The 25681-nt window shown below is 43.2% G+C and overlaps 2 protein-coding genes across 4 annotated transcripts in view; both read right to left on the bottom strand.

Moving 5' to 3' along the window:
• WDR35 (WD repeat domain 35) overlaps window positions 1–913 on the bottom strand; it is a 62589-nt gene extending 61676 nt beyond the window's left edge. For both annotated transcript variants that reach the window (XM_079941165.1, XM_079941166.1), the window contains exon 1: window positions 659–913. In XM_079941165.1, the coding sequence (XP_079797291.1) occupies window positions 659–682 (24 nt within the window). In that variant the 5' untranslated portion in view covers window positions 683–913. The remainder of the gene's footprint in view (window positions 1–658) is intronic.
• Window positions 914–3006: 2093 nt separating this feature from the next.
• On the bottom strand, window positions 3007–23905 carry MATN3 (matrilin 3). 2 transcript variants are annotated; one of them, XM_079941330.1, is made up of 8 exons: window positions 23619–23905; window positions 18896–19462; window positions 15992–16117; window positions 15056–15181; window positions 13315–13440; window positions 10460–10585; window positions 5513–5622; window positions 3007–3875 (listed from the first exon to the last, which is right to left on the bottom strand). In XM_079941330.1, exons 1-8 carry the CDS (start codon window positions 23827–23829, stop codon window positions 3819–3821), a joined length of 1449 nt encoding a protein of 482 aa, XP_079797456.1. In that variant the 5' UTR covers window positions 23830–23905; the 3' UTR covers window positions 3007–3818. The 2 variants fall into 2 exon arrangements, with proteins under 2 accessions (XP_079797456.1, XP_079797457.1); XM_079941331.1 differs by lacking the exon at window positions 10460–10585.
• Between the last annotated feature and the right edge of the window lie 1776 nt (window positions 23906–25681).

The following is a 25681-nucleotide window of genomic DNA, read 5'->3' as shown; positions in this document are numbered from 1 at the left end:
GGGGACTTCCCTGGTGATCCAGTGGTTAAGACTCCCCACTCCCAATTCAGGGGACCTGCGTTCAATCCCTGGACAAGGAACTAGATCCCACATGCCACACTAAAGATCCTGCATGCCGCAACCAAAAGATCCCGCAGGCATCAATGAAGATCCCGCGTGCTGCAACCGAGACCCTGTGCAGCCAAATAAATACTTTTTAAAAAAATAAACAAAAGGGGGTAGGGATAACGGAAGTATAAATCTATTATCATCAATTCATATTCCCTTTCTGCATACACTTTGGCTACCTTTTTATTACTTTTCTCCTGCCCAGAGGCCTGTGATGATCCAAAGAGTTTAAATCACCTGGATAAGCAACAGGTGAAGGAGGAAAGACAGGGCAGCACGAAGTGATCAGCCCTGCAGGCCCCCCAAAAGGACCTAACCAGGGGCAAGAATGGGAAAGAATCATGCGAGAGGGCTGCTGTCTCCGCCAAGGATTATTTGGGTCTTGGAGACCATCAGGCGTAGGTTCGAGGCTGGACCATGCAGGAAGGTGGGCGGAGGGACGTCGAAGCCGGGATCACCACTCATGGCCCTTCCGGCAGGATGCGGGAATCGCCCGCAGGTCGAGAGACCAGAGGAGGAGCGACGGCTCCGGGAAACCCGGGAAACTCACTTTCTTGCTCAAGTAAAAGAACATTCTGGGAACCCCGAGAGGACGACGCCAGCAGATAAAGCCCGACACAGGAAACTTCTTCTAAGCCGCCAATCGCTAGTACCCGCGGCTCTTGGAAGCTCCGGTCGCCCTGGCAACCGCCGCCGCTGGGTCGCATCCGGGGCGCCGAGGGACACTTCCGGCGTCGTCCTCGTCTCGCCGGGCGTCGTACGCCTGCGCGGACGTCGCGGGGCTGGTAGACCCGGTGTCGCGGGTAGGACCTGGTCGCTCTGCTCCTGGGCTTTTCTGCCCAGCGCCCTGGCTCGTAGCCTCAGCTGCCCTACGACTGGGCGGGCTTCGAGGACCGGCCACACCTCGGGTGGTCGCGGCGGAGCTCGACTGAGGTGTCAGTACCAAGTCAGTAAGGGCGCCCATTAAAATGAGGTCGTAAAGATGAGGTGTTCTGTAAGCCCCGAAGTCCCAATATTGTGAAAGGAAAAAGTTATTTACTGTATTTGGTAGACTGGCGCCGTTGGCCAAATGAAGGTACAAACGTGCATTTTCAGAGCGTGCAAACCTTCCTTTGTGCCTTTGGGGATGGGAGAGCCCCCTGGAGCAATTTGGGGGTAGGAGATTTTGTTAATTGTTTGTTTTAGTACTTTTTAACAACTTGTTTAAGCTGTTACTGCAGCCTAAGGGTCCTTATAAAAAGAATAAGTGTGTACACTTGAAACTAACACAACATTGTAAATTACCTACACTTCAATTTTTTTTTTAATTTTTAAAAAGGAAAAAATATGTGTGAGCTGTGGGCTGTTACAGCAATAATTGCCATTGGGGCATAGCCTCCCATTTTTAAGTACTTGAGGTGTTTAGTATTTTCTTGCCTGTGGTCCACTGTATTCTTTTTCTACCTTATTTCTTTCTTCAGTTCTCCTTGTCCTTTCTGAATGCTTGGAGAGTTACACACCACCACAATTTTAGACATAGCGCAGAAACTCCTATGAAATTATTCAGTCTCATCTGTTTTTTTAATTAGTCTCTGGTTTTACCTTTTACCATATTTGCGGCTACGCCTGTTGATTTGTATAATCTAGTGTGTACTTTATGCAACGGTAGCTAATTTCCCCACCTAGAGTCTTTCCCCATCTCAGGCAAATAACATTCAAATCCTTTTGACCCAAGTCTCTTGCCTCACCCAGCATACTCGAAAATTGACAATGGTACTAGCCTTTCCTATTAAATCTAAACCCAAGCTAAAATCAGATCTTCCTTCGGTCTTAAAATGTTTTTACTTTGGTGCCCCCACTTTAAGCAAGCCAGTATGCTTTTTTTAATCCCACTATTCCTGTGTGCTTCCAAGGTCATTTTATATATCCTATGATGTTCCTGCTTCCTTGGCCAATTGCGCCTAGCCAAACGCACACATCAGGTCTCCCTGAGAAATCCTTCCCAAACTTAAGCCCGATCCCATTCAGATAATTTGTTTGTTTTCAAATGAATGTGTATCTTTTTCAGCACCAACTACATCCCTAAGATATGTTTGTTGGCAACGGATCACGGGCTCCCTATACTGGACTCAAGAAAAAAATCAATTATCTAAGCCAGGGGATTCCAGTCAACTGGTTAAGCTTAAGACATGATTAGTTCAAGCTATTGATGGTCACACTCTTGAAAATCTGTCTCTCTTTAAATACCTTTCCCTAGTTCTTGCACATGAGCTCTCATTTATTCCTCCTATAACACCATGTCTTTGTGATATATTAATATAACTAATTTGTGCTCAAATAAGTTTGGAAAATAATACTTGCTGTATGTCAGGTGCTTTCAAAAATGTTGAGCAATAACAATAAATGTTTCATATAATATTTACTGCCTTTGATGTGTTCATTTTTCATGTCTTCCCTTTACAGTTTATATTTTAGATTTTTTACTGTTTCTGGGTTTGCATCTGTAGGTTATATTTTCTTTTCAAGTGCATATATTAATGTACCCTCATCATTATTTTATCTGAATTTATGTAATTTTGTTTTATTCCCTCTCCCACAACAATCTTGATTAAAGCCTTTCTGTTTAACCTGAGCTTAAATTTTTAATTTTAAGAGCACGAGATTAAATTATAGGAGGAGTCACAGTATTGTGTCCTTTGACAAGAAACTGTTTCGTTCAAAATAATTGTAATTCAGCTTAATTTAAGAAAATATGTTAATAGGCAAAGTTGATACAAGAGTTACCAAAAAAAAGCATGACAATAATATATAAAGATATTGACATTTTTATTCTACTAAACACAACATAAACCAAGAAAAGAATGAGTAGTATACAATTTAAAGAACTATTTTTTCTAAGTTATAAGCATAAAAGCTGAAAAAAATTTATCAAATATGTAAGTGAAAAAAAAGAGTTAGTCTTATCATTAACATTTTAAAAGACATTAGGTTTTGTTACTTATTATACCAGTATTTATAAATATATAATTTTATTGACTGGATCCTAGAGTAAAACAGCAAAGTAAATTTAGGGTTTTTTGTCCTTGGTAAAAAATTTAACACTTCATTCACAACTAATTGTGTGTTTCTTTCTAACATCAGAATGAATGAAAAATGACATATAACAGTTCACTTAATCTGTATTAACTATATTTAGGTATGTGTATTACAATTTCCTGATCACAGCTTCAACAATACTCTGGCAAAAATGAGAAAAAAACAAAAAGTGATAAAGATATAGTTCTAAATTGTAGTCATCTCAATTTAATTATATGAACTTTTTATGTGTAAATACCCTGTACAATTTACACTCTAAAGTAACAGGACTGGTTTACACTATAAATACTATCAAGAAAACATCAAAAGTTCGCATTTTAAGCCTGGTTATCTTACTAATATAAACATTTAAAAATTAAATGGCTCAATTAGTAAAGAAAGAAAGAAATTATGAAACTTTTCACTCTGTTTCCTACCATTTCACAGTAATAGCTTAGAGACACTAAAATTTGCTCTTAATAAGGGACATTTATGTCCTTAGAAAAATGATACAGATTCTCCAGAAGATCCTCATACTACTTATCCAGTAACATTAAAGCATTGGTAATGGCAGATTACTAGCAGGAACACTGGAGTATGCCAAAGTAGTAAATACACCAAATGCTTCATATTTCCAGGTAAAAAAATTGAGGAATTTAACGATGTATTTGTCCATATTCATTTGCTTGCAACTTCTCCAAAATGTCATCAAGTGGCTAAGTTGTTAAGGCTAACACCGTATATTTTTAGACATTAGAAAATGCAAACACACTTTCAAACACTTCAATACAAGATTATATATATATATATTTAAGTTCTATTTTGAACAAAAAGAGTGAAATTGTTTTCTCACCAAAAATCTAATCTATCTAAAACTCAGATATTCTGTTCTTTAGCGAGCATGATATAAAGCAGTGGTCTTCAAACATTTTTCGTTCATATGTCCCCTAAAATAATTTTGACAAATAAGTGAATCTTGTGCATATTTAGAATACATGAAAATTTTCATCATAAGTTTTAGTTGCAAATATGCAATTTCTGCTATATTATAAATATTGATGCTTTAAAACAAAATTTAAATCAGTCTTTTAAATGTATCCCAGGTAATATTAATACTGTACTGAATTGTTACTACTGTTGTTCTTCTAAAATGAAATACTTCCTTGAATTTGTATTTCCTTTCTACTTCCTCCACAATTTTATTCTACTTTGAATCTTGGAAATCTGTTCTTTATCACTCTATTATACTTCTCTGATGTAAACTTCATACAAACAACAAGCACATACACATTTATATTGAAATTACCTTTGGATTAATTTTCTTTGACCATAAGGTGCTAAATTTTTTTAATCGTCTCAGTTGAGCTACCATTACAACTATTATGGGGACACAATTGATCCAAACAACGAGTAAGTCACAATTTTGACATAAAATCATTAAAAATAAAAGGTGAATTGTAATTAGAAAGGTATCTCCTAATGGGATGAATTGGGGGAGATGTGTTTATGAAGCTTAATTTAAAAGCTCTCTGGAGACTTTACCTTTCCAAGATATTCACCTTAGTAAAGTTCAGGGTAAGTAAGAGGTATGCCTTTCTTGTATAAATTTAGGAGAATGGTGACACTGAAGTGAGAGATGGGAAAAGAGAATGCCAACTGACCCCAAGTTGCATTGTAGGCAGATGGATTTAAGGAAGTGAAGGATTTGGAAATTGATTCCTTTAAAATTTTCTGTGTCCCCACATACCCCTGGAAAGTCTCTGCATACCCCTAGGGTATCCCTATCACAGTCTGAATACCATGCCTCTAAGATCCCTAGGAAAGGTGGTGTTAACTTGAACTAGGCTAAGAAAAAGTACTTTTCCTGAATTACTCCTTTGGCTAAAAAACTGATTTTGAAAGTTTCTGAGGTAGTACCGTGTTACATTTTGAAATCTGCTTTTTGACCACTTGGCTAGACAAAGCACACAGCTATGTGTCGTCTGAACTATCACACTCCATTAATCAGCTGACTCGTTTTGTACATGTACAGATTCTGAATAAGAAAATCATATTAAGGAATCAGGATAATAGCACTGTCAAATAGAGCACAATTAGGAGCTTATATTGCTATGGAAAAGCACTAGAAAAATAAATAATTACACAGCTCTTACATGTAAATAAGAATGGGTGTAACGGTCTTAAAACATTTTAAAAGAACTCAAGTAAAAAAATTAAAGCTGTGTATTACTGTGGCTCATCTTAAAACTTAATAAGGCACTTATCTTGTGCAATGTCCTAAAATGTCAGCTCAATTGTAGTACCTAAGCTGGCTTCAAGCAGAAGCAGAAAACCTTCCAGAAAGGATATGCTTGGTGTTCAGTCTCTGCAGATATGAGCTGACCTTATCCTGGAATGCCAGTGTGGCTTCACATGCACAAGCATCTTCTGTGGAGATGAGTCTTCGTGCTTCTGCAATGGCTGAAGACAATGACAATACACAAAATGTTATAGCTAATTAGAAATCATAGCAAATCAGGAAATCTGTGATTCAATACTTCCTTATATATATATATTTTTTTTTTTTTTTTGCGGTATGCGGGCCTCTCACTGTTGTGGCCTCTCCGCTCCGGAGGCGCAGGCTCAGCGGCCATGGCTCAAGGGCCCAGCCGCTCCGCGGCATGTGGGATCCTCCCAGACCGGGGCACGAACCCGTGTCCCCTGCATCGGCAGGCGGACTCTCAACCACTGCGCCACCAGGGAAGCCCAATACTTCCATTTTTAATTCTTACCTAAATGCATTTTCTAGGAGATAAAAGAATATAAGAGCACATGGAAAGAGGAGAAAGTACTGTGGACTTTGTCACCAAAGGAACTGAGTTAGAGATGTTGAGGAAAAGTTTACAATTGTCAAAGCTGGGTGATGGTTATATGAGAGTTCACTCTATTGTTCTCTATACTTTTGTAATTGTCTGAAATTTTCCATGATATAAAGTAAATATTTAAGTTAATGCAGGGAGAAGCCAAGAATGCAGAGATAAGACAATCCCTTGTGATACTGTGTACTCATTACGAAATGAAAATGTTCACTATGGAGAACAGTGTGAGGTTCCTTTAAAAACCAAAAATAGACCTACCATATGATCCTGCAATCCCACTTCTGGGCAAATATCTGGAGAAAACCCTAATTTGAAAAGACACATGCACCCCAATGTTCATAGCAGCACTATTCACAATAGCCAAGACATAGAAACAACCTAAATGTCCATCGACAGATGAATGGATAAAGAAGATGTGGTACATATATACAATGGAATACTATCCAGCCATAAAAAGAATGAAATAATGCCATTTGCAGCAACATGGATGGACCTAGAGATTGTCATACTAAGTAAAGTAAGTCAGACAGAGAAAGACAAATATCATATATCACTTACATGTAGAATCTAAAAAAGTGATACCAATGAACTTATTTACAAAACAGAAATAGACTCACAGACATAGAAAACAGACTTATGGTTACCAAAGGGGATTGGGGGAAGGCGGAAGATAAATTAGGAGTTTGGGATTAAGATATATCCCTGCTATATATAAAATAGTTAAACAACAAGGACCTACTGTATAGTACAGGGAACTATGCTCAGTATCTTGTAATAACCTATAATGTAAGAGAATCTGAAAAGTTATATATATATATATATATATATATATATATATGTATGTATATATTACTGAATCACTTTGCTGTATACGTGACACTAACACAACATTGTAAATTAACTATACTTCAATTTTAAAAAATGAAAATGAGGAAAACAGTCCTCTATTTGTGTGGCCAAAACATTTCAAGGTTTAAAACTAGATAATTCCTGAATTCCTATACAGACTATTATTCTACTGAATGGTTTGAACTGAGAATTCTTGTTCTTACCCATAAATACTTTGGAACTAAAAATTCAGGTTTGTATTGACATTTAAGCAAAGAACGTGGGAGAATGATAATTCTAGCTCCAATTGCTTCTGTAATTCAGTGAGGCGGCTATTCCTACTCAATATCATAGCCCCTAAAGTTGCCTAACAGAAATAAGAGTAACTTCCAGATCTGAAGACTGATGAATAATCTTCCAACTGAGTAGTAGTACTGCTTGGGGAAAAGAGTAGTCCTTTGCTCTTGCATTTTCTCCCACATTCTATCCGTAAAATGTTACACAAAAATCCGAACGAACTTTTTGGTCAACCCAATACAAAGATAAGATACAGGGCTGGAGGACCATAAATTCACTTGATTAATCAATCTAGCTGTCTAAATCCTATTGAAACTTTTAGGGACAGCCAGCTCAAATCCCCATCTCGATCAGTAAATTAATAGTAAGCCAAAAAGTATCTACTGAATATCAAGTACATGCCCATCATCCCTGTACAGAGTATAAAATTGGTACCTGTGATACTTTTCCAGCATATCTTGCCTGATAGCCTATAAGCTCTGTGAGGGTAGGGGCGCAGTGTAATATTCTCATTAAAACACCCCATAGAAAACTGGAAAACTGTGATGTTGCACAATTGAAAGTTGAGAGATGGATCCATTCACACTAGCAGCAAAAAGAATAAAATATTTAGGAATAAATTTAACAAAAGTAGTGCAAGCCTTGTACAGTGCAAACCACAAAACATTAATCTGTCTCCAGTTCCTTCCTCGGGACCTAACAGAGTACTAGATATAGAACAGAAGTTCCATGAATACTTGCTGAACAAATAAGTGAATGGCTAAAGAAATGAGGTCAGAGCCTAAGCCATTATAAACCATTCTGGAATCCTCACCTTCCAGGAGAAGAAAAAATTCCCAAGACTGATTTTTCTGAAGATTAAACACTTAAGATAGGAAGACAGCACCCAGAAATACTCAAATGGTAAAAGCAAGCTGCTCCTTATTAACCCTCCCCCTCCCCAAGAAACTGATCCACACTTTACTTCAAATGAAGAAGTATCTGCTGAGTAACTGTCACGTGTTACGGTAGATGCTAAGAGTACAGACAAAATCTACTACCCGTGGTGGTTGGGGTCTATAGGAGCATAAAACCACAAGTCCAAAACTTGCATTTTCTTCCCCAAATCTGCTTCACTCTCAGTCCCCTTAGTAAAGATACCCCATCCTTCCAGCTGCTCAAGTGGAATAGGAAAGCCGTCCTACTCCGCCCCCATCCTATCCCCACATCCAGTTTATCACCAAGTCCTGTTCATCCTACCTTCAAAACATGTCTGGAATCAGTCTATTTCTATCACCTTGTCACCATCCTAGCCCAACTGCAATAGCCCCCGAACTGGTTGGTCTTCTTCTGCTCTTCATCCTCTTCAATCCGCTGTTCACACAGCAGCTAGAGTGAGGTTTTTTTGTTTTTTTGTTTTTTTTTTTTTTGCGGTACGCGGGCCTCTCACTGTTGTGGCCCCTCCCGCTGCGGAGCACAGGCTCCGGACGCGCAGGCTCAGCGGCCATGGCTCACGGGCCCAGCCGCTCCGCGGCACGTGGGATCTTCCCAGACCAGGATACGAACCCATGTCCCCTGCATCGGCAGGCGGACTCTCAACCACTGCGCCACCAGGGAAGCCCTAGAGTGACTTTTAAAAATATAAACAGCATGGTGCTGCTCCACTGCTAAAAACCCTCCATGACTTCCCATTTCTCATAGAATTTCCCATGCCCCAGAGCAGCAGCATAGTTTGACCCCGCCTAACTCTCCAAACTGCCTTACCCCACACTTATCCCTGGCCGGTCATGCTTCCGTCAGACGGGTGGCCTTTCACCTCCTCTCCCCACTAAAGCCACCACTCAGGACCTGGCGTTGCTCTCCCTCCTTCCGCCAGCACTCCAGTCTCAACCTACCTCAGAGAGACCCTCCCAACCTGAAATAGGGTCCCCAACCCCCATTCTGTTCTCTTCCATCGCTGCTCTTAATTTATAAATGTGTTATGCACTCGTCTTTTCCCCCTAGACTGTTACCCAAGACCATACTTGTTTTGTTCATGATTGTATACCTAGTGCCTAGAACATAGCAGATGCTCTATTTATTGATTGGATGAAGGAATGACTGAAGGAACACACAAGTAACCACAACACAAGGCATCCAGTGCTGAAAAAGAGGACACAGTTCAATGGAAGAATAAGGGGAATTCTGGTAGAGGGGGTAAAAACTGAACTAGTTCTGGAAATTAAACAAACAGACATTTTGTAACATTTGATTCACAAAAAGTAATTTATAGGACACTGATGTAAGTTATGATGCATAATAAAGACAAATGCCTCATAATGCATAAAAACGAATGCATGATAAACCCACTGCACAACTTAAGAATTAAAACATAACGAATGCTGTTGCAGAGACGTCATTTAAGAAGTGGAAATATAAATACAATCTAGGAGAAGATATTTGCAACACATAAAAACAACAACGAATTTATATCCAGACAGGTGAAGAGTTGTTATGATAAGTAAGAAAAATATAAATAACCCAATAGAAAAATAAAGGCATAAATAGATAAGATCTTATTTTCCAGATAAGAGACTGAAGTGACAAATAAATATAAGAAGAGAAGCTTAGCCTCTTTAGTAACCAGGAAGTGGGGAAAAGAAAGACTACAGGGAGATACTTCTTTACATCTACCAGACTGACAAAAGTTTAATCCAACAAAACCAAACGTTGGCGAGGATGTGGTTCTTGGATTTTGACAAGCAGAAGAGGCAAGGGAAGCAGATTACAGTAAAGGATGGAGACAGGTGAGTACAGGGCATGCTCCAGGAATATCAAACAGTCCATGTGGCTGGATCACAGGTCTTGGAGAGAAGGAGTGAATCTGGGGCCAAATGTAGTGACAAAATGAAAAAGAGTGGTTACCTGGGGTAGGGAGAGTGGAATGGGGAGTTTTTGTTTAATGGGTACAGAGCTTTAGTTTGGGATGATAAAAAAAGTTCTGGAGATGGACAGTGGGATAGTTGCACAACAATGTGAATGTACTTAACACCACTGGACTACACTTAAAATGGTTAACGTGCTAGATTTTATGTCATGTATATTTTACTGTAATTAAAGAAAAACCTGGACTTAGGGAGAGACTTTAATTAGGAAAAAAAAAATGGAATCAGACCATGGAGGGAAGGATGCCTGGTGGAAAGGTAGAATTATTTCATTCTGAAGACATTTGGGAACCACTGGAGAATTCTGACCCAGGAGCAAGACTCAGAAGCGTGCTTCAGACTTGGAGACGGGAAAGCTCACTCCTAAGACTGTCCTAGCACACGAATTAGGCTTAAAGGGACAGTCTTTACCTGAACATGTCTTCTTGTCTTCATTCAAGGTGTAGCCAGTATAACAATCGCAGTGGTAAGACGCGGCCCCGTCATTCACACAGATGTGCTGGCACCCATGAGAGCCCAGTGCACACTGGTCACGAACTGAGCAGGAATGGGTCAGGAAAGAGAATATTCACAAATTACAACTGGAAACTAAACACAGACTTCCGGGAGAAAGAAGCTTTGGTTCGGTGCCAACAAGTGCAGCAAATGAATCCTACAGTCGTCAGCAACGCGTCTCCCACGTTTCAGAAGGAGAGAGCCTCTTTTCCCGTTCCCTATCCCACACCCCTTTCCTTGTTATCTCTTGCAGCTATCTCAGTGCCTTCTCTTTTTTGCTATCTGCAGTCCTGGGGCTGCACTGAGTCTTGATTCTATTCCAGAACTTATCTCCAGCCTTTCCTGATGACCATGAATACCTCCAACCTGTCCAGCTATACACAGATCATCTTCACCATCACCAAAAATAAATTATTAGGGACCTACCTGCACATGCAGTTACATTTGATGCTGCACAAAAACTATGTTGACCAAGGGCCTGCCCTTGATGCTTAAAGTGGGACAGAAAACACTGGCCTGCACACACACACGCACACACACACACAGAGAGAAGAAATAATAACAATGATGATGATGACGATGGTGATGATGTGTATGACTGGATAGGGAAGTATTGTGTCTGTCACAAGTAAATACATTACAAGGAACAAGGGCTTCCTGGGATACATAGGTTCTTCCTCGGCCATTGCAGAAGCCAAACTACTTTATTTGTTCTCCTCTAACTCTCCTCTTAAGTGTCATTTTATGCTCACAAACCTTCCATGGCTCACTATTGCCTGTAAAACAGCTGTTCATGAAGCGTAAGGCCCTAGGTAATCTATCCATAGTGTCTTTCCAACTTTCACACTGATATTCCCCTTCACTACTACAATTCAGATGTTTCCAGCAAAATGCCTACTAGCAGAACATTTTGTTTTCCCCTCAGCCCAGCTTAGCAGCGACTCTGGCAATAACAAGTGGATATGCCTGCAGTCCCTGGCCCGTGATCTGGGGCTCCACATTTAATTTACAGGCCTTGCCACTGCCCAGCAAGGGGAAGGCAGGCCATTAGAGGGGATCTGACCCAGTTTTAGAATGGCATCCATTATTGCTGTAAAATATATAAATACCAACTTCTCACCATCTCGTCTTTTCCTTCTATCTCCTTTTGCTGTCCTGTGCTTTGTACCATGAGACGTGTAGCTTAGTGTTTGAGAGCATATGTAACCACCAGAGCAAGTGCCTGGGTTCAGATCCTGGCTCTGCTACTCACTAGGCAAGTGACCATAGGCAAGTTACTTTGTCTGTGCCTCAGTTTCCTTGTAAAGTTGCTGTGAGCAGTAAATGTGTGACTGTGCCTAAAATGCCTAGAACGTGCATGGTACCCAGCAGGCACTGAAGAATGTTGGCAAACCGTTATCTGGAAGTGTTGCCTGGAGTAGTCTGCCTTAACTGAAAATCGCCTTTGATTTCTTTCTTTAATAAAATGGTCCATTTTATGCCATAATATCTGTTAGTTTACATGTAAATGTGTTTTTGTTTCCTTTTCCCAGGTCTTCAGATTAAAGGTCCTGCTTAAAGTACCAAGAGGGATACTTGTAACGGTTTGAGAAGTGCAGCCTTGAGTCCTTTCCATCCAACTGACTTAGTCCCACCCCCTGAACAAACCAGTGCAAGCCACTCCCCTTGCCCTTGCCCTCTCCACTCCTCCATCTAAGCCTTATCCGCCCTCCTGCCGAGGCCCACCTCCAGTCCCAGCCCTCTGTGTCCATCCCAGACCTCCTGCCTCCCAGCCCCTCCCGCCCTTAGTCACTGTCGGTCCCTCTCCCTGGCTAAGAGTCCCTGCTTTCTTAAGGTGCTGTTTCTCCTTGCACCCAGCCTGTACGTAGCTCAGAGGCAGAAGCTGACGCTTCCTTACAACCCCACAGTGCTTAGCAGAGTCCTGGGAACAAAATAGGTGCTCAGAACTCTTTTATTGATCTCATTTTAAAAAAAAAAGGGGGGGGGAATTAGTGATATGCCACTTCCTTTAATCTCTCTTGAAAAGGTCACACATTACATCTCAAGGAAGAGGAAAGCATACATAAAATCTAAAAAAATATTGAATATGCCAAAACTAAACACCACCCTGAGAGCTAGGAATTTCTCTTAGGAGTGGTTTTACATTACAAATGCCACTCTGTTCTGCCAGTGAGTTTAAATCAAATTAATGAGGATTAGCAGTTCTGGCATGGGCTTCCTCGCCAAGTTATAAATCTCACATTCACCCAAGACTGATCATCTAGAAACTGTCAGGGAACGACTTGCTTCAAACTTACTGGAAGATCTGTGTAGGTCTAATTCAGACATTTACAAAGCCTCCTTTACTAAAACGATCTGGCTTTAAGATTAACACTACAGAAAAGTTCCAGGCCAAGTTTTAATTGGAAAAAGATCAGTTCAGCCTATCACACCAAATACTTACTGTCCAGCTGACTTCCTCTAAAGTTTCCTATTTGCTTTACAGAGCTATAAAATTTTCCTGGATTAGGACCGTACATTCAATTAGCTTTTCTTATATCCCCCACTCCCTACCCATTACCCAGTAATTTTCTGAAGTGAGCTATGTTTGGAAAACCTAGTGAGCTCACTGCCTCCTGAGCAATGTTTACCTTGGTCTGAAAAGCATGGTAGAATGTCTGAAGCCCGATTCCTTACATTACCTTTACGAATCTCTCTCTTGGTGAAATGCAAGTTGGTTTCACTGCAGTAGAAAGAGCCCCGGATGAAAGAATTTACTGAGTGGACCTTACCTGAACACGTTTTTTTATCTTCATTCAGAGTGTAGCCCTCGTAGCATTCACAGTGATGAGACCCAGCTCTGTCATTCACACAAATGTGCTGACAGTCGTGTGTGCCCAAAGCACACTGATCTTGAGCTGCCCAACAAAAGTCCAGAAGAAAAGATGTTAAACGTGGAAAAGTCTTTTATCAGCCATATATAGAAATCTTCTTATTTGCAGCTAGCGATGCAGAGAGGAAAACTTATTAGAAACCACTCAAAGCCATCAGTAATATCTGTTCTCACTAGGAATTAGCTGAGTAAAACAAACTCCTACACACACAATACTTATGCTTCTATTTTTCCCCACCCCTTTTCAGAATCATCTATACTGAGCTTTTTTTTTTTTGCGGTACGCGGGCCTCGCACTGTTGTGGCCTCTCCCGTTGCGGAGCACAGGCTCCGGACGCGCAGGCTCAGCGGCCATGGCTCATGGGCCTAGCCGCTCCGCGGCATGTGGGATCTTCCCGGACCGGGACACGGACCCGTGTCGCCTGCATCGGGAGGTGGACTCTCAACCACTGCGCCACCAGGGAAGCCCTATACTGAGCTCTTATAATCGAAGTATCTCATGAATACTTTCTAAAGCATTCCTTTTAGATTTGTTGTATTTATGCTGAATCAGAGGGATTCTAACAGCTGGGGGACGAATTATACTAGAATCAGAAAGACATAGAATTAGAGTTTGAAGAAACTGTAGCTCGACCCTCTCCTGTAATAAATGAGGAAACTGCGTCCAAAGGAGACCAAATGACTCAGAACAGCATCAGAACTCAAGACCCAAATTGCTACTCAATGTATTTTTCTCTGTACTGACATGATATTTTTTAACTTTTTTTTTTTATCTTTGAGCTTTTTGTTTTGAAATCACTTCAGGCTTATGAAAAAGTTTCAAAAATAGTGAAAAAAATCCAGTACTTCACCCCGTTTCCCCAAATGTTAACATCCTATATAAGCACAGTGTAATTACCAAAACCAGGAAACTAATACTGATACAATACCATTAACTAACCTACAGACCTTATTCAAATTTTGCCAATGGTTCCACCACTAATGTCCTTCTTCTGGTCCAGGATCCAATCCAGGATCACACATTGCATTAAGTTGTCACATCTCCTTAGTTTCCGCCAATCTGGGACATTTCTTTAGTCTGTCTTTGCCTTTCATGACTGTGACACTTTTGAAAATTACTGAAAAATTAGTTTGTAGAATGTCTCTCAATTTGGGTTTGTCTGAGGTTTCCTCATGATTCTGAATTTTTAGCAAGAATACCACAGAAGTGCTATTGTGCCCTCAGAACATCATGTCAGGAGATGCATGACGTCACTGTGTGTTATTGCTGGTGATGTTAACTCTGATGTCTTGGTTGAAGTGGTGTCTGCCAGGTTTCTCCACTATGGAATGACTGCTTTTCTTTCTGTAAGTAGTAAGTTCCTTGTGGGCTGTTATTTGATTTTCACATACTAAATTGTCTTTAGATTCTGGAAAGGACTCTTAGGGCTGGGTACAGAGAAGGAAATAACACACTCACACATGTGGGTCATGAGAGACACATGCTGCCATTTGTAACTTTTCTAATAAGAAAGGGGAAAAGCCCAAGATGGCAAGAGAGGAAAAGAGACCGAGCTCCCCGTCGATGTGACCCCCGCCAAACACTGACTAGGGAGACAGGTAAACAGGGAGGCAACAGTAAAGCCTCTGCCCCCACTTACCCGAACACGTTTTCCTGTCTTCATTTAAGGTATAACCTTCATAGCACTCACAATGATAAGAGCCATTTCTGTCGTTCACACAGATGTGTTCACAGCCGTGAGTGTTAAGAGCACACTTATTAATAACTATCAAAAGATGATCAGGACAAATGTCAACACATGGAAAACATGGCAAATAAATAACTACGGGCCACACCACACACACACACACACACACACACACACACACACACACACACAGTGTTAATGAAATGGGACAGCTTGGCACGAGAGGAAGCCTGCTGGACTGGGTGGGAACCCACTTCGTCTTGACTCTTTCACTAACAGACCCCATGACATGGGTAGGTAAGTCTTCTCCCTTCTTGTGGAGGTCTCAATTTCATTTTCTATAAAATGAGCAGGTTGAATTAAATGATCTCTAAGTTTTCTTCCTCTCAAAAGCTTTTTTCCAGGATTTAACAAATTGGACCTAATTCCCACTCTTCATCGATTGTACGTGAGTATTCATAGAGCAGATGAGTGAGAGCCTCCCTAGATTTTCTTCCACTTCTAGATTCCATGAATCTTCTACGGTCACAGACAGGTAAGAGGAGCTTGTATTTAATGAAATAAAACCCAGGAAAAAAAAAATCCAAAACCTCAAAAGGACGAAGAGTTTTGGCCCCCTTCCTCACTAGCCCTTTTCCCTACTAGCCCTTCTCTCTAAACCTAGTAATAAGTACTGTAATAGGTACTTAAACTATTACATTACTTATAGTATTACATACTGTTTTAGGTATTACCTCACTTTTCTCCTCATGTTCCTTTTCAAGAAAAGTCATTGATAACAGTAAATCCCCCACAGGGCAGTTAGGAGAAAAGCATAATGCCAGTCCAAAGCCTGGGGTGAGTCCCCAGATAAGTTTCCATCAGCCACCACCCCTTAAGCAGCCTCACCTGAACACGTCTTCTTATCGGCATTCAAGGAATATCCTTGGCTGCACTCACAGTGGTGCTTGCCTTCCCCGTCACTGACACACACATGCTGGCACTGGTGTGTGCCCAGCGCGCATGGGTCCAGAGCTGTGCAAAGGAAATTTACAACAGTCAGCGTCGACAGGTAAGAAGCATTTCAGATACTTCCTCCTGTGTCAAAACAACATCACTCTCCAGGTTCGTCTCTGATTCTATCTTTAGTTCACTCTAAAAATTGGCTACTTGTTTCCTGCCCCTGGTTTATTATAAATACCAGTCTCAGTAATGTTTAAATTGTAACTAATTTAAAATCATAGATCTTGTGGTTGACTTTCTCAAAAAAGAAAGGGAATTTTGAATTTGGAGCTGAAGCCAAACACTTTACATGAATCAGGCAATTCGATATTTTATTCAATGTATCCACCTAGCCAGAAAAAAAGACTTTTGCTTCCCAACAGAAAGAAGGGAACAGTAATGTACTTCCTGAAGTTCTATGAGCTAGTGGTCCCACTGCCACCAGAACCCAGTTTCCAACGGTTCTATAGTTTGTGTCTAAACAGAATTCACACCCAGGCTTTCCTCTAGGCCTGGAACCCACTCACTCTTGGGCAGCAATACATGTTTGAAATTGCAAATGGTGGAGGGCAACGTAGGTAACTGCCTTCCGAATATGCGGCATGGGTTCCTAAGCCCAAATGTATACGCATGCGACTCTCATATCTGCCAGGAGAATAAACTTACGTGCTATATACAAACCAGTAAAAAGAAAAGGAAGAAAACAACAAATTAGATTACATTAGCTAAACTGTATCCTCATTTTTTGCTCCTGGAGCCATTTTTAACCTCAGATTTTTTCCCCCAGTGACATGTTTTGATAAAAGAATCAATGAATTTAGTCATTTCTGAGAAACCAAGGAGGCCTGTTGCAGGAGGCTGGCACCCCTGTGGCAGGTCACCCAGCCTCCACTATTTTGGCAACAGGACAGGTTAATATTTTCCCAAGAAGGGCCTTCTCATGGAATAATCTTTCCAGCTCGTTAACTACAACAGCTACCTCTCAGTCTTTTTTCCATAGAGAGGATATTTTCCCCCCAGAACAAGCAGATCTTTCGTACCAGAATGAAAAGATGACCACTCACCACTTGTTACTTTATGTCCTTCAAGCCCAACCCCAGGTGCTATCTTTGAGACCCAGCCTTGCCATAGACCAGCATCTTTATGGAAAAGTTCTCACCCACAAACACAGGGGGGTTTTCTGGGAGAAAGAAAGCTATTTTCTTTTGGGAAACCAATGAATGCTGAGTCAATGCCACCGAAGCCAAGGACAGCTTGTGAAGACCCAGTGTCCTAGGGCAGGAAAGATAAAGGGTCCCTGGCCAGGTCTGGTTGAGATGAGGCCAGACTTTGCTCCAGACCGAGACTTCGTCTCTCATTTCCTGACAAATTGTTGATTGCTGAGTTTCACATTCATTTATATATAAAGTCTCCTTGAAATTTACAATTGTAATGATTGGTTCACTTGTTTGTCTCACCCCCAGCCGCAGACTGCTGCTTGATGGTAGGAGGGACTACCTTACCTTTGTATCATCAGTGATCAATAAACACATGTTGAAAAAACAAATGTGAAATAGATTATATAGCAAAAGGTATCTACATTTTAAAATTCACCTGAACTAGAAATTTGTCCACACCTGCTTAGATAATTCCACAGAGGGCTTTGAAAGATTATCTCCAAATGATAAAAAATAAAGCATGACTACAGAAAGAAAGAAACAAAGAAACAAAGGAAGACAGAAATTTTTAAAAGAAAAACAAAAATAAATTTAAAAGTAAAAATTAAAAAGTTTGAGTCCCACAAATTCATAATCCTGGTCAGTGACCACAGATAAACCCGAGCCTTGAATGGATTCATATTCATGGGTTTGGCTGATTCATGCTAAAGATTCTAATTAAATCAGCATGTTTGGATTTAAGCTCCATCCTAAAGGAAGAAAGGAGAAGAACAGTAACAGAATAATTAAAAAATTTAAAAAAAACAAAAAATACCCTGCTTCTTGCTATCTCACAAGTGAGCTGAAATCCTAACCTTCCTGGTCCCTAAGCCTCTCCCTCCACAGGGAATAATCAGACACCGAGCTGAATCTGAAAACTGGAGTATTCACTAAGTGTACACACTGACTGACAGTTACACTGGGATATAAGCCGGCTGATCTTTCCACAGACAGACACAGTCCCCGACTTCTGCCCCAAAAACAAGCAGAGTTCTGTTAAATCTAGAGATGGAAAAACTAAAGAAAATATCTGGAAAAAATGTGGTGGGCAGAGGGGAGAAGAGAGGTGTCTGGAGATTTTTTTATTTGTATTTTTTTCTGACCCCATCAGGGAATAGCAGGATCATGTACCTTGGATATTTCCAGAATTTCACATTTCTAATGCAAACACAAAGATTTTTATGAGCAAACCAAGTTATATATAAGGCAGCTCTATATTTCTAAACCAACAAAGTATGTTTAAGTTGCTAAAAAAAAAAAAAAAAGAGGGCTTCCCTGGTGGCGCAGTGGTTGGGAGTCCGCCTGCCGATGCAGGGGACGTGGGTTCGTGCCCTGGTCCGGGAGGATCCCTCATGCCGCGGAGCGGCTGGGCCCGTGGGCCATGGCCGCTGGGCCTGCGCATCCGAGGCCTGTGCTCCGCGACGGGAGAGGCCACAACAGTGAGAGGCCCGCGCACCGCAAAAAAAACAAAAAAAAGAAATACACACATATGAAAAAGTATTGCTTATATTTAAGTTTTCCATAAATTTCCACCAAAAAAGAATAAATCTCTTTTTTTTGGGATACACAATGTCTGACTATATAACATCTTTTCTAGTTGGAAGCAAAGACTTACCACAAAAGGTTTCCTGGAATCTAGAGGAAAGTTTCTCAATGACCCCATAGGTCTCCACATAGAAAACGTGCTCGTCCAGGGGCTCACTGGCCATCATCCTGAGGGACTCCATGTCTGCCCGGTCCACGCCCACGGCGTACAGCTCAATACCGGATGCCTGGGCCCGAGCCGCCACTTCATTCACCTGATCCTGGGGCCGCCCATCTGTCACAATGATGGCCACCTTAGGGATGTTGGAAGCGGGTCCCCGAGCTCCTGCCTCCACTGTGAAAGCTTCGTCCATCGCTGTCTGGATGGCCAGGCCCGACATGGTCCCTGTGGACAAGGGTGTGATCCGCGCCACGGCCTGTTTCAGGGACTGCTTATCCGAGTGGGTCTGGAGATGGAACTCGATCTTCACGGTGCTGGCGTAGTTCACCACTGCCACCCGCGTGTCTGCCGGCCCGATGTCCAGAGTGTCAATTACCCGTGAGATAAAGGTTTTTACTTTGGTGAACTCCAGAGGCCGTACACTACGAGAACTATCAATGATAAACACCAAGTCCAAGGGCATGCTCTTGCAAACACCTGCAAAGAAGGGTGTGAGAAACAGACATGACTAAGCGATGAGCAGACCACAGTCAAAAATGGGGCAGTTCTGGGACTTCCTTGACAGTCCAGTGGTTAGGACTCCACGCTTTCACTGCACGGGCCGAGGGTTGATCCCTGGTCCGGGAACTAAGATCCCACATGCCCGTGCTGCCAGGCCAACACAAACAAACAAAAAAAAAAACAAGAAAGAAATGGGGTCAGTTCTCCCACCCAGAGAGTTCTGGCCAGCATCCCTTGATCCCAAATACCCCACTGTCTGCTGTCTTCCCCAAGACCACCCTCCCTTTGGATGTTGAAAGCACTGAGGCCTTCAGGATTCCCTAGTGAGAATTCACATAGAGGTGTGACATTTCCCCAAATATCTCCCCTACAGGCTGGCTGAGTCTTGAAATTTCACTGGGAACCTTATCCTTCTGCTTAAAGTTTTGTTCAAGGGTTCCTCTAGACTCCCAGGAATGAATGGATTCCAGACCTCTCTTGGGCTTCTTGGCCATCAGAGGCAATGGGACAGTGACCCTGAATCGTGTGAAAGGTGAACTCAGGGCACCCTCACTGCACCCTCCCCTGCCTGCCCAGGCCTCAGAGCCCCTCGGGCAATGGCAGAGTGTGAGGTAAGGCACACTGGTGCTCTCGTGCTGGCCTCCTTCTTTTACTCCACTTCCAAGGCGGTGAAAACTGCTCCAGAGTAGCCCTAAATTCTCCCTCCATCTGGTCATTCACTCACGTTTAGTGAACTTTGAGGTCCAACTAGCCCTGAGTTACAGTTTGAAAGTGGAAAGAAGGATAACAACTTAATCTGGTCCCTGTTGACTTCCATCTTTGTCAGTATGTCTTGTTTTAAGAAGCAGAGATTTTGACCTAGTATCTGTCCTACTGTCCCCACCAAAGTGTCTTAGTCACCTCTCTTTCATTTTTTCATTCACCAAATATATTTTTTTGAGAGCCTACCATGTATTAAGCCATGGGGCTACAAAAGCAAATAAGCCAGATTCCCTGCCCTCAAGAAACTTGCATCGTTCCCACACAAAAGTACCTGGCACATTGCAGCAACACAATACATTTTTGTTTTCAGCACATCCTTCTTATCCTTTTTTCCTCTAATCTCGTTCTATACTCCTCCCTCTCCTAGCCACCCAAATCAAATCCAAAAGTCAGGACTAGCTAAGAAAGAAGCCATTCCTCTTCTTTCAACACACACACACACGCATGCACACGCACACGCACATGCACACACACACCGAGCCCTGAATGGAAATGAGATCCTTGGGCATGAAGTGTCATTCAGGGTTCTTTTCTTTCCTAATAGGGGGCTGGAAATTGATGCAACTCTAAGAAGGCAATTTACTCAGTGTGTAGGGGGAAAAGGTATAGGTATTTATTCATTCAAAATAAATTCCTAGGCTAAGCAGTTGATGACAGAAAAAGCCCAGTCTGGAGCAGGAATTATGCCTGTTTTCTTTTAAAAACTGAAAAGTATCCTCTTGGTTTTAGCCTGATTCCTAGAGGTATTAACTAAAACAATAAATAATATCCTACTTTCAATAACACTGAGGGATCACAGGATTCCAACACAACAACCCTGTGAAGTTAGAGATGCAGAGGTTGTTTTTATACCCATTTTACAGGCGAGAAAACTGAGTCTCAGGAAGCTGTAAGACCTAGAAAGTGGTAGAAAATAGCGGTAGATTGCACTCCAGGTTTCCTGACTCCCAGCCCAAAGGGACCTTTCATTTCATGGTTGCCTCTCTCTGAAGGAACATTTTCTACTACCAAAATTAACATTACCTCATGTACCTAGTAAACATCCTGCTTGGTGACTTTGAGCCACCAGCCTGAAATATGCTGTGCGTCATGTATTTAGCTAGGTCAAAAGGAATTAATTCTTTAAAAAAAAAAAAACCCTCCAGAATTTCATTTCATCCCTAATTATCATGCATCGAAAGCAAAGAAGAAGAAAATCCTTCCAGGAGTTGGATCTGGATGTTTTTGCATAATTTGAGTAAAGGGAAAACTACATGTGATACAAACCCATATCTGACAATGCTGTCACTAACACCCAAGTGGTGTCTTTACTAATATCGAGGCTATGTTCTTGTAAGTAAACATGCAGGATTCCTTGCTTCTTCACTTGATTTTTCACATGGAATCATCTATGGGAGGTCACAGGGGTGTGGTGGGCAGGAATAATGCCCCCCAAAGATGTCCATGTCCTAATCCCCAGAACCTGTAATTATGTTAATTTACATGGTAAAGGAGACTTTGCATGTGTGATTATGTTAAAGGCTTGAGATTGAGGATGTTGTCCTGGATTATTCTGGTGGGTCCAATGTAATTACAACAGCTCCCAGAGTGGAAGAGAGAGGCAGAAGAGGAGATCTGAGAGATGACATGTGAGGACTCATCCTGCCTTTGGCGGCTTTGAAAATGGAGGGAAAAGGCCATGAGCCAAGGAATGAGGGCGGCCTCTACAAGCTGAAAAAGGCAAAGAAACGGATTCTCCTCTAAGGTCTTTCCAAAAGGAACATGTCCCTGCTGACACCTTAATTTTAGTCCAGTGAGACTAGTGTCAGACTTCTGAGCCACAGAACTCTTAGATAATAAATGTGTGTTGTTTTAAGCCACTAAGTTCATGGTAATTTATTACAGCAGGAATAGAAAATACAGGGGGCTTGACTCAGATGGCAGGACATTCTGTGAGCATCTGCTTACTTCCTGATTCAGACCCCCTCATCATTAATTGTTTTTGAATCTCACTCCCCTTTACTAGATAACAGCACTTTGATTCTCAGAAACCAAGAAAATGAGAATCTGAATTTCCTAAAATGTTTCCTTACTCACAATAACTGTCCATTTCTGATAGCTCTGCTAGAAATAAAAGCCCATAGCAAAGCTTAGCAGTTTCTGGGTGCAAAAAGAAGTGAATTTGAAAAAGGGTGGAATGTTGTGTTTATTAAAGAATTATCATTCAATATTGGTTTGGGTTTCAGGTAATAAAGGACCAGTACTGCATAGGAGGAACATTGACCACCCCACGCAGAATTCCTCCTCTCCCTCCCAGATGCTTCCCCAAGGGAGGTGGATCAGGACAAGAGGTAAAATTAACTTCTAGGAGAAAGGCTTCTCCCCTACCCCCATTCCTGGCCTGGAGCAACCAACTGATTACTAACTGAATTGAACGGTGGTGAACCCTGGCACTCCCTGTCTCAATGACAATGCTCTCGCCATATCAAATCCAGCCCACTGGAGCTGATGCAGGAAAGAATCCTTTGTGCTCTTCCTCAACATTATCCAGAAAGGTGCAGGAGGGGTAGACAACACAAATCAACCTGGGCCATGAAGCATCACTGGCCAGATGAGACTGGACATCCAGAAAATGGTTTGATGTAGCCTCTCTTTAAAGCAGGACTTTAACAAGTCTGATGCTGGACTTTTTGGTAATGAAGATAAAATCTTATGTAAACCATATTGAGAGCTTGGTAGCTTGAAGCAGTGGAAAGTTCCATGCTTGGGTTATCTGAGCCCTGAGTTTTATTCTGGGCTCTGACACTGATTTGCTGGGTCCCCTCCCCTTGACGAGCCTCAGTTTCCCTATATGTGCTGTCAGGGGCTGTGTCAGATGATCTTCCCTCTCTGCTGCTCTAGGATTTTTGCTCAACCAGAGAACTAAAAGCAGAATCTCAGGAAAGGTTTACTGAGCTGAACCAGAGGTGGGTCTAGGACAGAGAGCTGAGAGGCGCCTGGTGTTCCCACGGCTGCCCCATCCTCCCTGCCCAAATCTCAGGGGGCAGTTGCTGGAGTTTGACCTTCAGGAGACCCAAAGTCTAGCCCTGACTACGAGTGACCTTGGGCATCTCTCTCTTCCCTTCTCTGGACCTCAGTATCCCCACAAGATTCATCGGGGAGGGGATCTTTCTCCTGCACCACAGTCTGGCTCCGGCTGGGATGGAGGGAATACCTGGTGGATGACGGAGGCTCTTCCTCCTCATTCAACGCCTGATGCCCCTGCCCACCCAACATCCCGCCCGGCCCCGGCCGGGGATCTCCCTCCTTCCTGGAGGGTGTCCCTCCCTGAGGCCCTCTCAGGTCCCTCTCAGCCTGGGGTCCCTCTCCCGTCCCCGCCCAGGCCGTGTACCTGCGCCGCGGGCCCCGCCGTGCTGGCCGGCCCCAGAATAGGGCGTGCCGGTGGGGGCGGCCGGAGCGGGACGGCGTCCGGGGCTGCCCCCTGGGCCGCGGGTCCCCAACCTCAGGAAGCCGGGGCGGTCCAGGGGGCCGGGGACGGCGCGGGGTGGCAGCAGCAGCAGCTGCCAGAGCAGCAGGAGCAGTCCCGGCAGATGTCGCAGCATCGTGGGCTTGGCGCTGCTGCCCGTGTGCGTCGGGGGTCGTCGCTCCCTCGCTGGCTGGGTCAGTCGTGGGCCCGTGCGCCGCTCCCGGGCGGCCAATTTAAAGGTCCCGCGGCCGTGGGCCCCGCCCCGCAGCCTTCGGTCCCGCCCCTCGGCCGTAGGCCCCGCCCAGCGAACCCGTCCGGGGCCGCGCGCCGCCTGCTCAGTGCATTCCCGCGGCTGGCGTGGAATGTCTGGGGCCTCTCGGCCGGCGGCGCGGTGCCCGACTCCGGCCCGCCGCCGCCGCCGCCCCTCCCGCCCCTGCCCTGCGCCGGCCCGGTCTCGTCTGGGTGGTCTCGGCCCGGTGCCTCCCGGCCGGGCTCTGCTTCCCTCCAAACTTCTGCCTCGCTGTACACCCGGGGCCTGGTCGACCCCACTCGTCTGGCCAGGGCCCCAGGCTCCCGGTTCAGGAGGCCCGAGCTCTGCCGTCCAGCTCCGTTCAGGTTTGCCTGCCTCAAGGTTTCACCTCCATCCTCACACCACATTCCTTTCCCCTACCAAGTAACCCAGGTTTTTCTGTGGGCTCTCTGTAAAAAAAATTAAAACTAAAAAAGGCTCATAGATTCTACCAGCATGAATAGACATGCTTTCATCGCAGCTTCAAAAATCCATAAACATTTGAACTTACATTACCAGGACTAGAAAGTCAAACATACATTCCCCAGAGAGCCCCCTGTGAGCTGGAAGGACAGCCTGTACCACAGGCTTCGAAGGCTCTCCCTTTATCCCACTTCCTCCCCAGAAGAGTGATGGTGGCAGCACAGGACTGGAGGCTGCCCAGGGGACCCTCCAGGAACTCACAGTCTACTGGCAGAGAAAGATGCATAAATGATGTACCTGTCTAAGGGAACAAAACACACTGAATTCAAGGAGAGACTGGCTCTGCCTGAGGAAACCAGTAAGGCTTCTAAACTAGCTTTTAAAAGCTACACTCCACACAGTAACCTTAAAACCACTTCTCTTCTTAAACCTTGCAACTTCACTTCCAGTAAAATCCGAGCTCCTTTTCATGGGCACCTCGTCTACTGAACTGACCACATCTGGAACCGTACTCTGCTCTCCATGCGTCAACCACACTACCCTTCCCTCTGTCCTGGAGGACACCAAGCTTGTTCCCACCTTGTGGCCTTGGCACCTGGTTGTCCCACTTCCCATCTGCCATCTTCTCCCCCCACCCTAACACACCCGTCTCCCTCTCATCACCTCAGAGCAGTGGTCCACCCTAACACACCCGTCTCCCTCTCATCACCTCAGAGCAGTAGTTCTCAAACAATTTCTCATCTCATCAAACCTCACAGAATCTACACACTCCGTCAGTATCCATGGGAGCAGCTTATTAGGACATTGAGAGTCATAAGGAAGGAAAACATCTCTCAGCTCCCAGTGAGAATTCACCAATTTCAAAGAATCTTAGAAGAAGCTAGAATGTTATCATAATGGGAAAGGGACACTAAGAAGATTGAAAGAAGTTATGCCAAGGTGAGAAGGGCTTGCCAAACACAATGTCTGCCAGCTCTATGGACATATGTCATTTGTCAGTCATCATACTCTTTGGATGATTCTCAAAGCCTTTGAACACTCTTACTAAACTTGAGGATTCCAACTTTATGAGTCAGCACCTCCCCAAGTAGAATCCAGCAACTTGCTTCCCAGCATCTCTTGCAGCTATATATGCAAGGGATCCAGACTTCACTGACCAGATGAGCTCAGCCATTCTGTTTCAGCAGCTAGTGGTGAAAAGAAGCAAGCACTCTGTAGACTTCACTCTGACAAGGGTGGGGAGACAGCTAGCTTTCAAAGCAGCCATGGAGAGGGT

The sequence above is a fragment of the Stenella coeruleoalba genome, assembly GCF_951394435.1.
Source record: "Stenella coeruleoalba genome assembly, chromosome: 13".
In the NCBI taxonomy this organism is placed as follows: Eukaryota; Metazoa; Chordata; class Mammalia; order Artiodactyla; family Delphinidae; genus Stenella; species Stenella coeruleoalba.
Note: the sequence above shows the minus strand (reverse complement) of the source record. Positions and strands in the feature narration are given on the sequence as shown.

Bases quoted from the DNA above. Each gene is read 5' to 3' on its own strand.
- MATN3 (XM_079941330.1), bottom strand. From the start codon at position 23,829: ATGCTGCGACATCTGCCGGGACTGCTCCTGCTGCTCTGGCAGCTGCTG. The intron at 15,182-15,991 runs GTGAGGCTGCTT...ATCTTTTGATAG, and splicing joins CGATAAGAAGACGTGTTCAG to TTATTAATAAGTGTGCTCTT. The intron at 10,586-13,314 runs GTAAGGTCCACT...ATTCCTGCTCAG, and splicing joins AGATAAAAAAACGTGTTCAG to TTCGTGACCAGTGTGCACTG.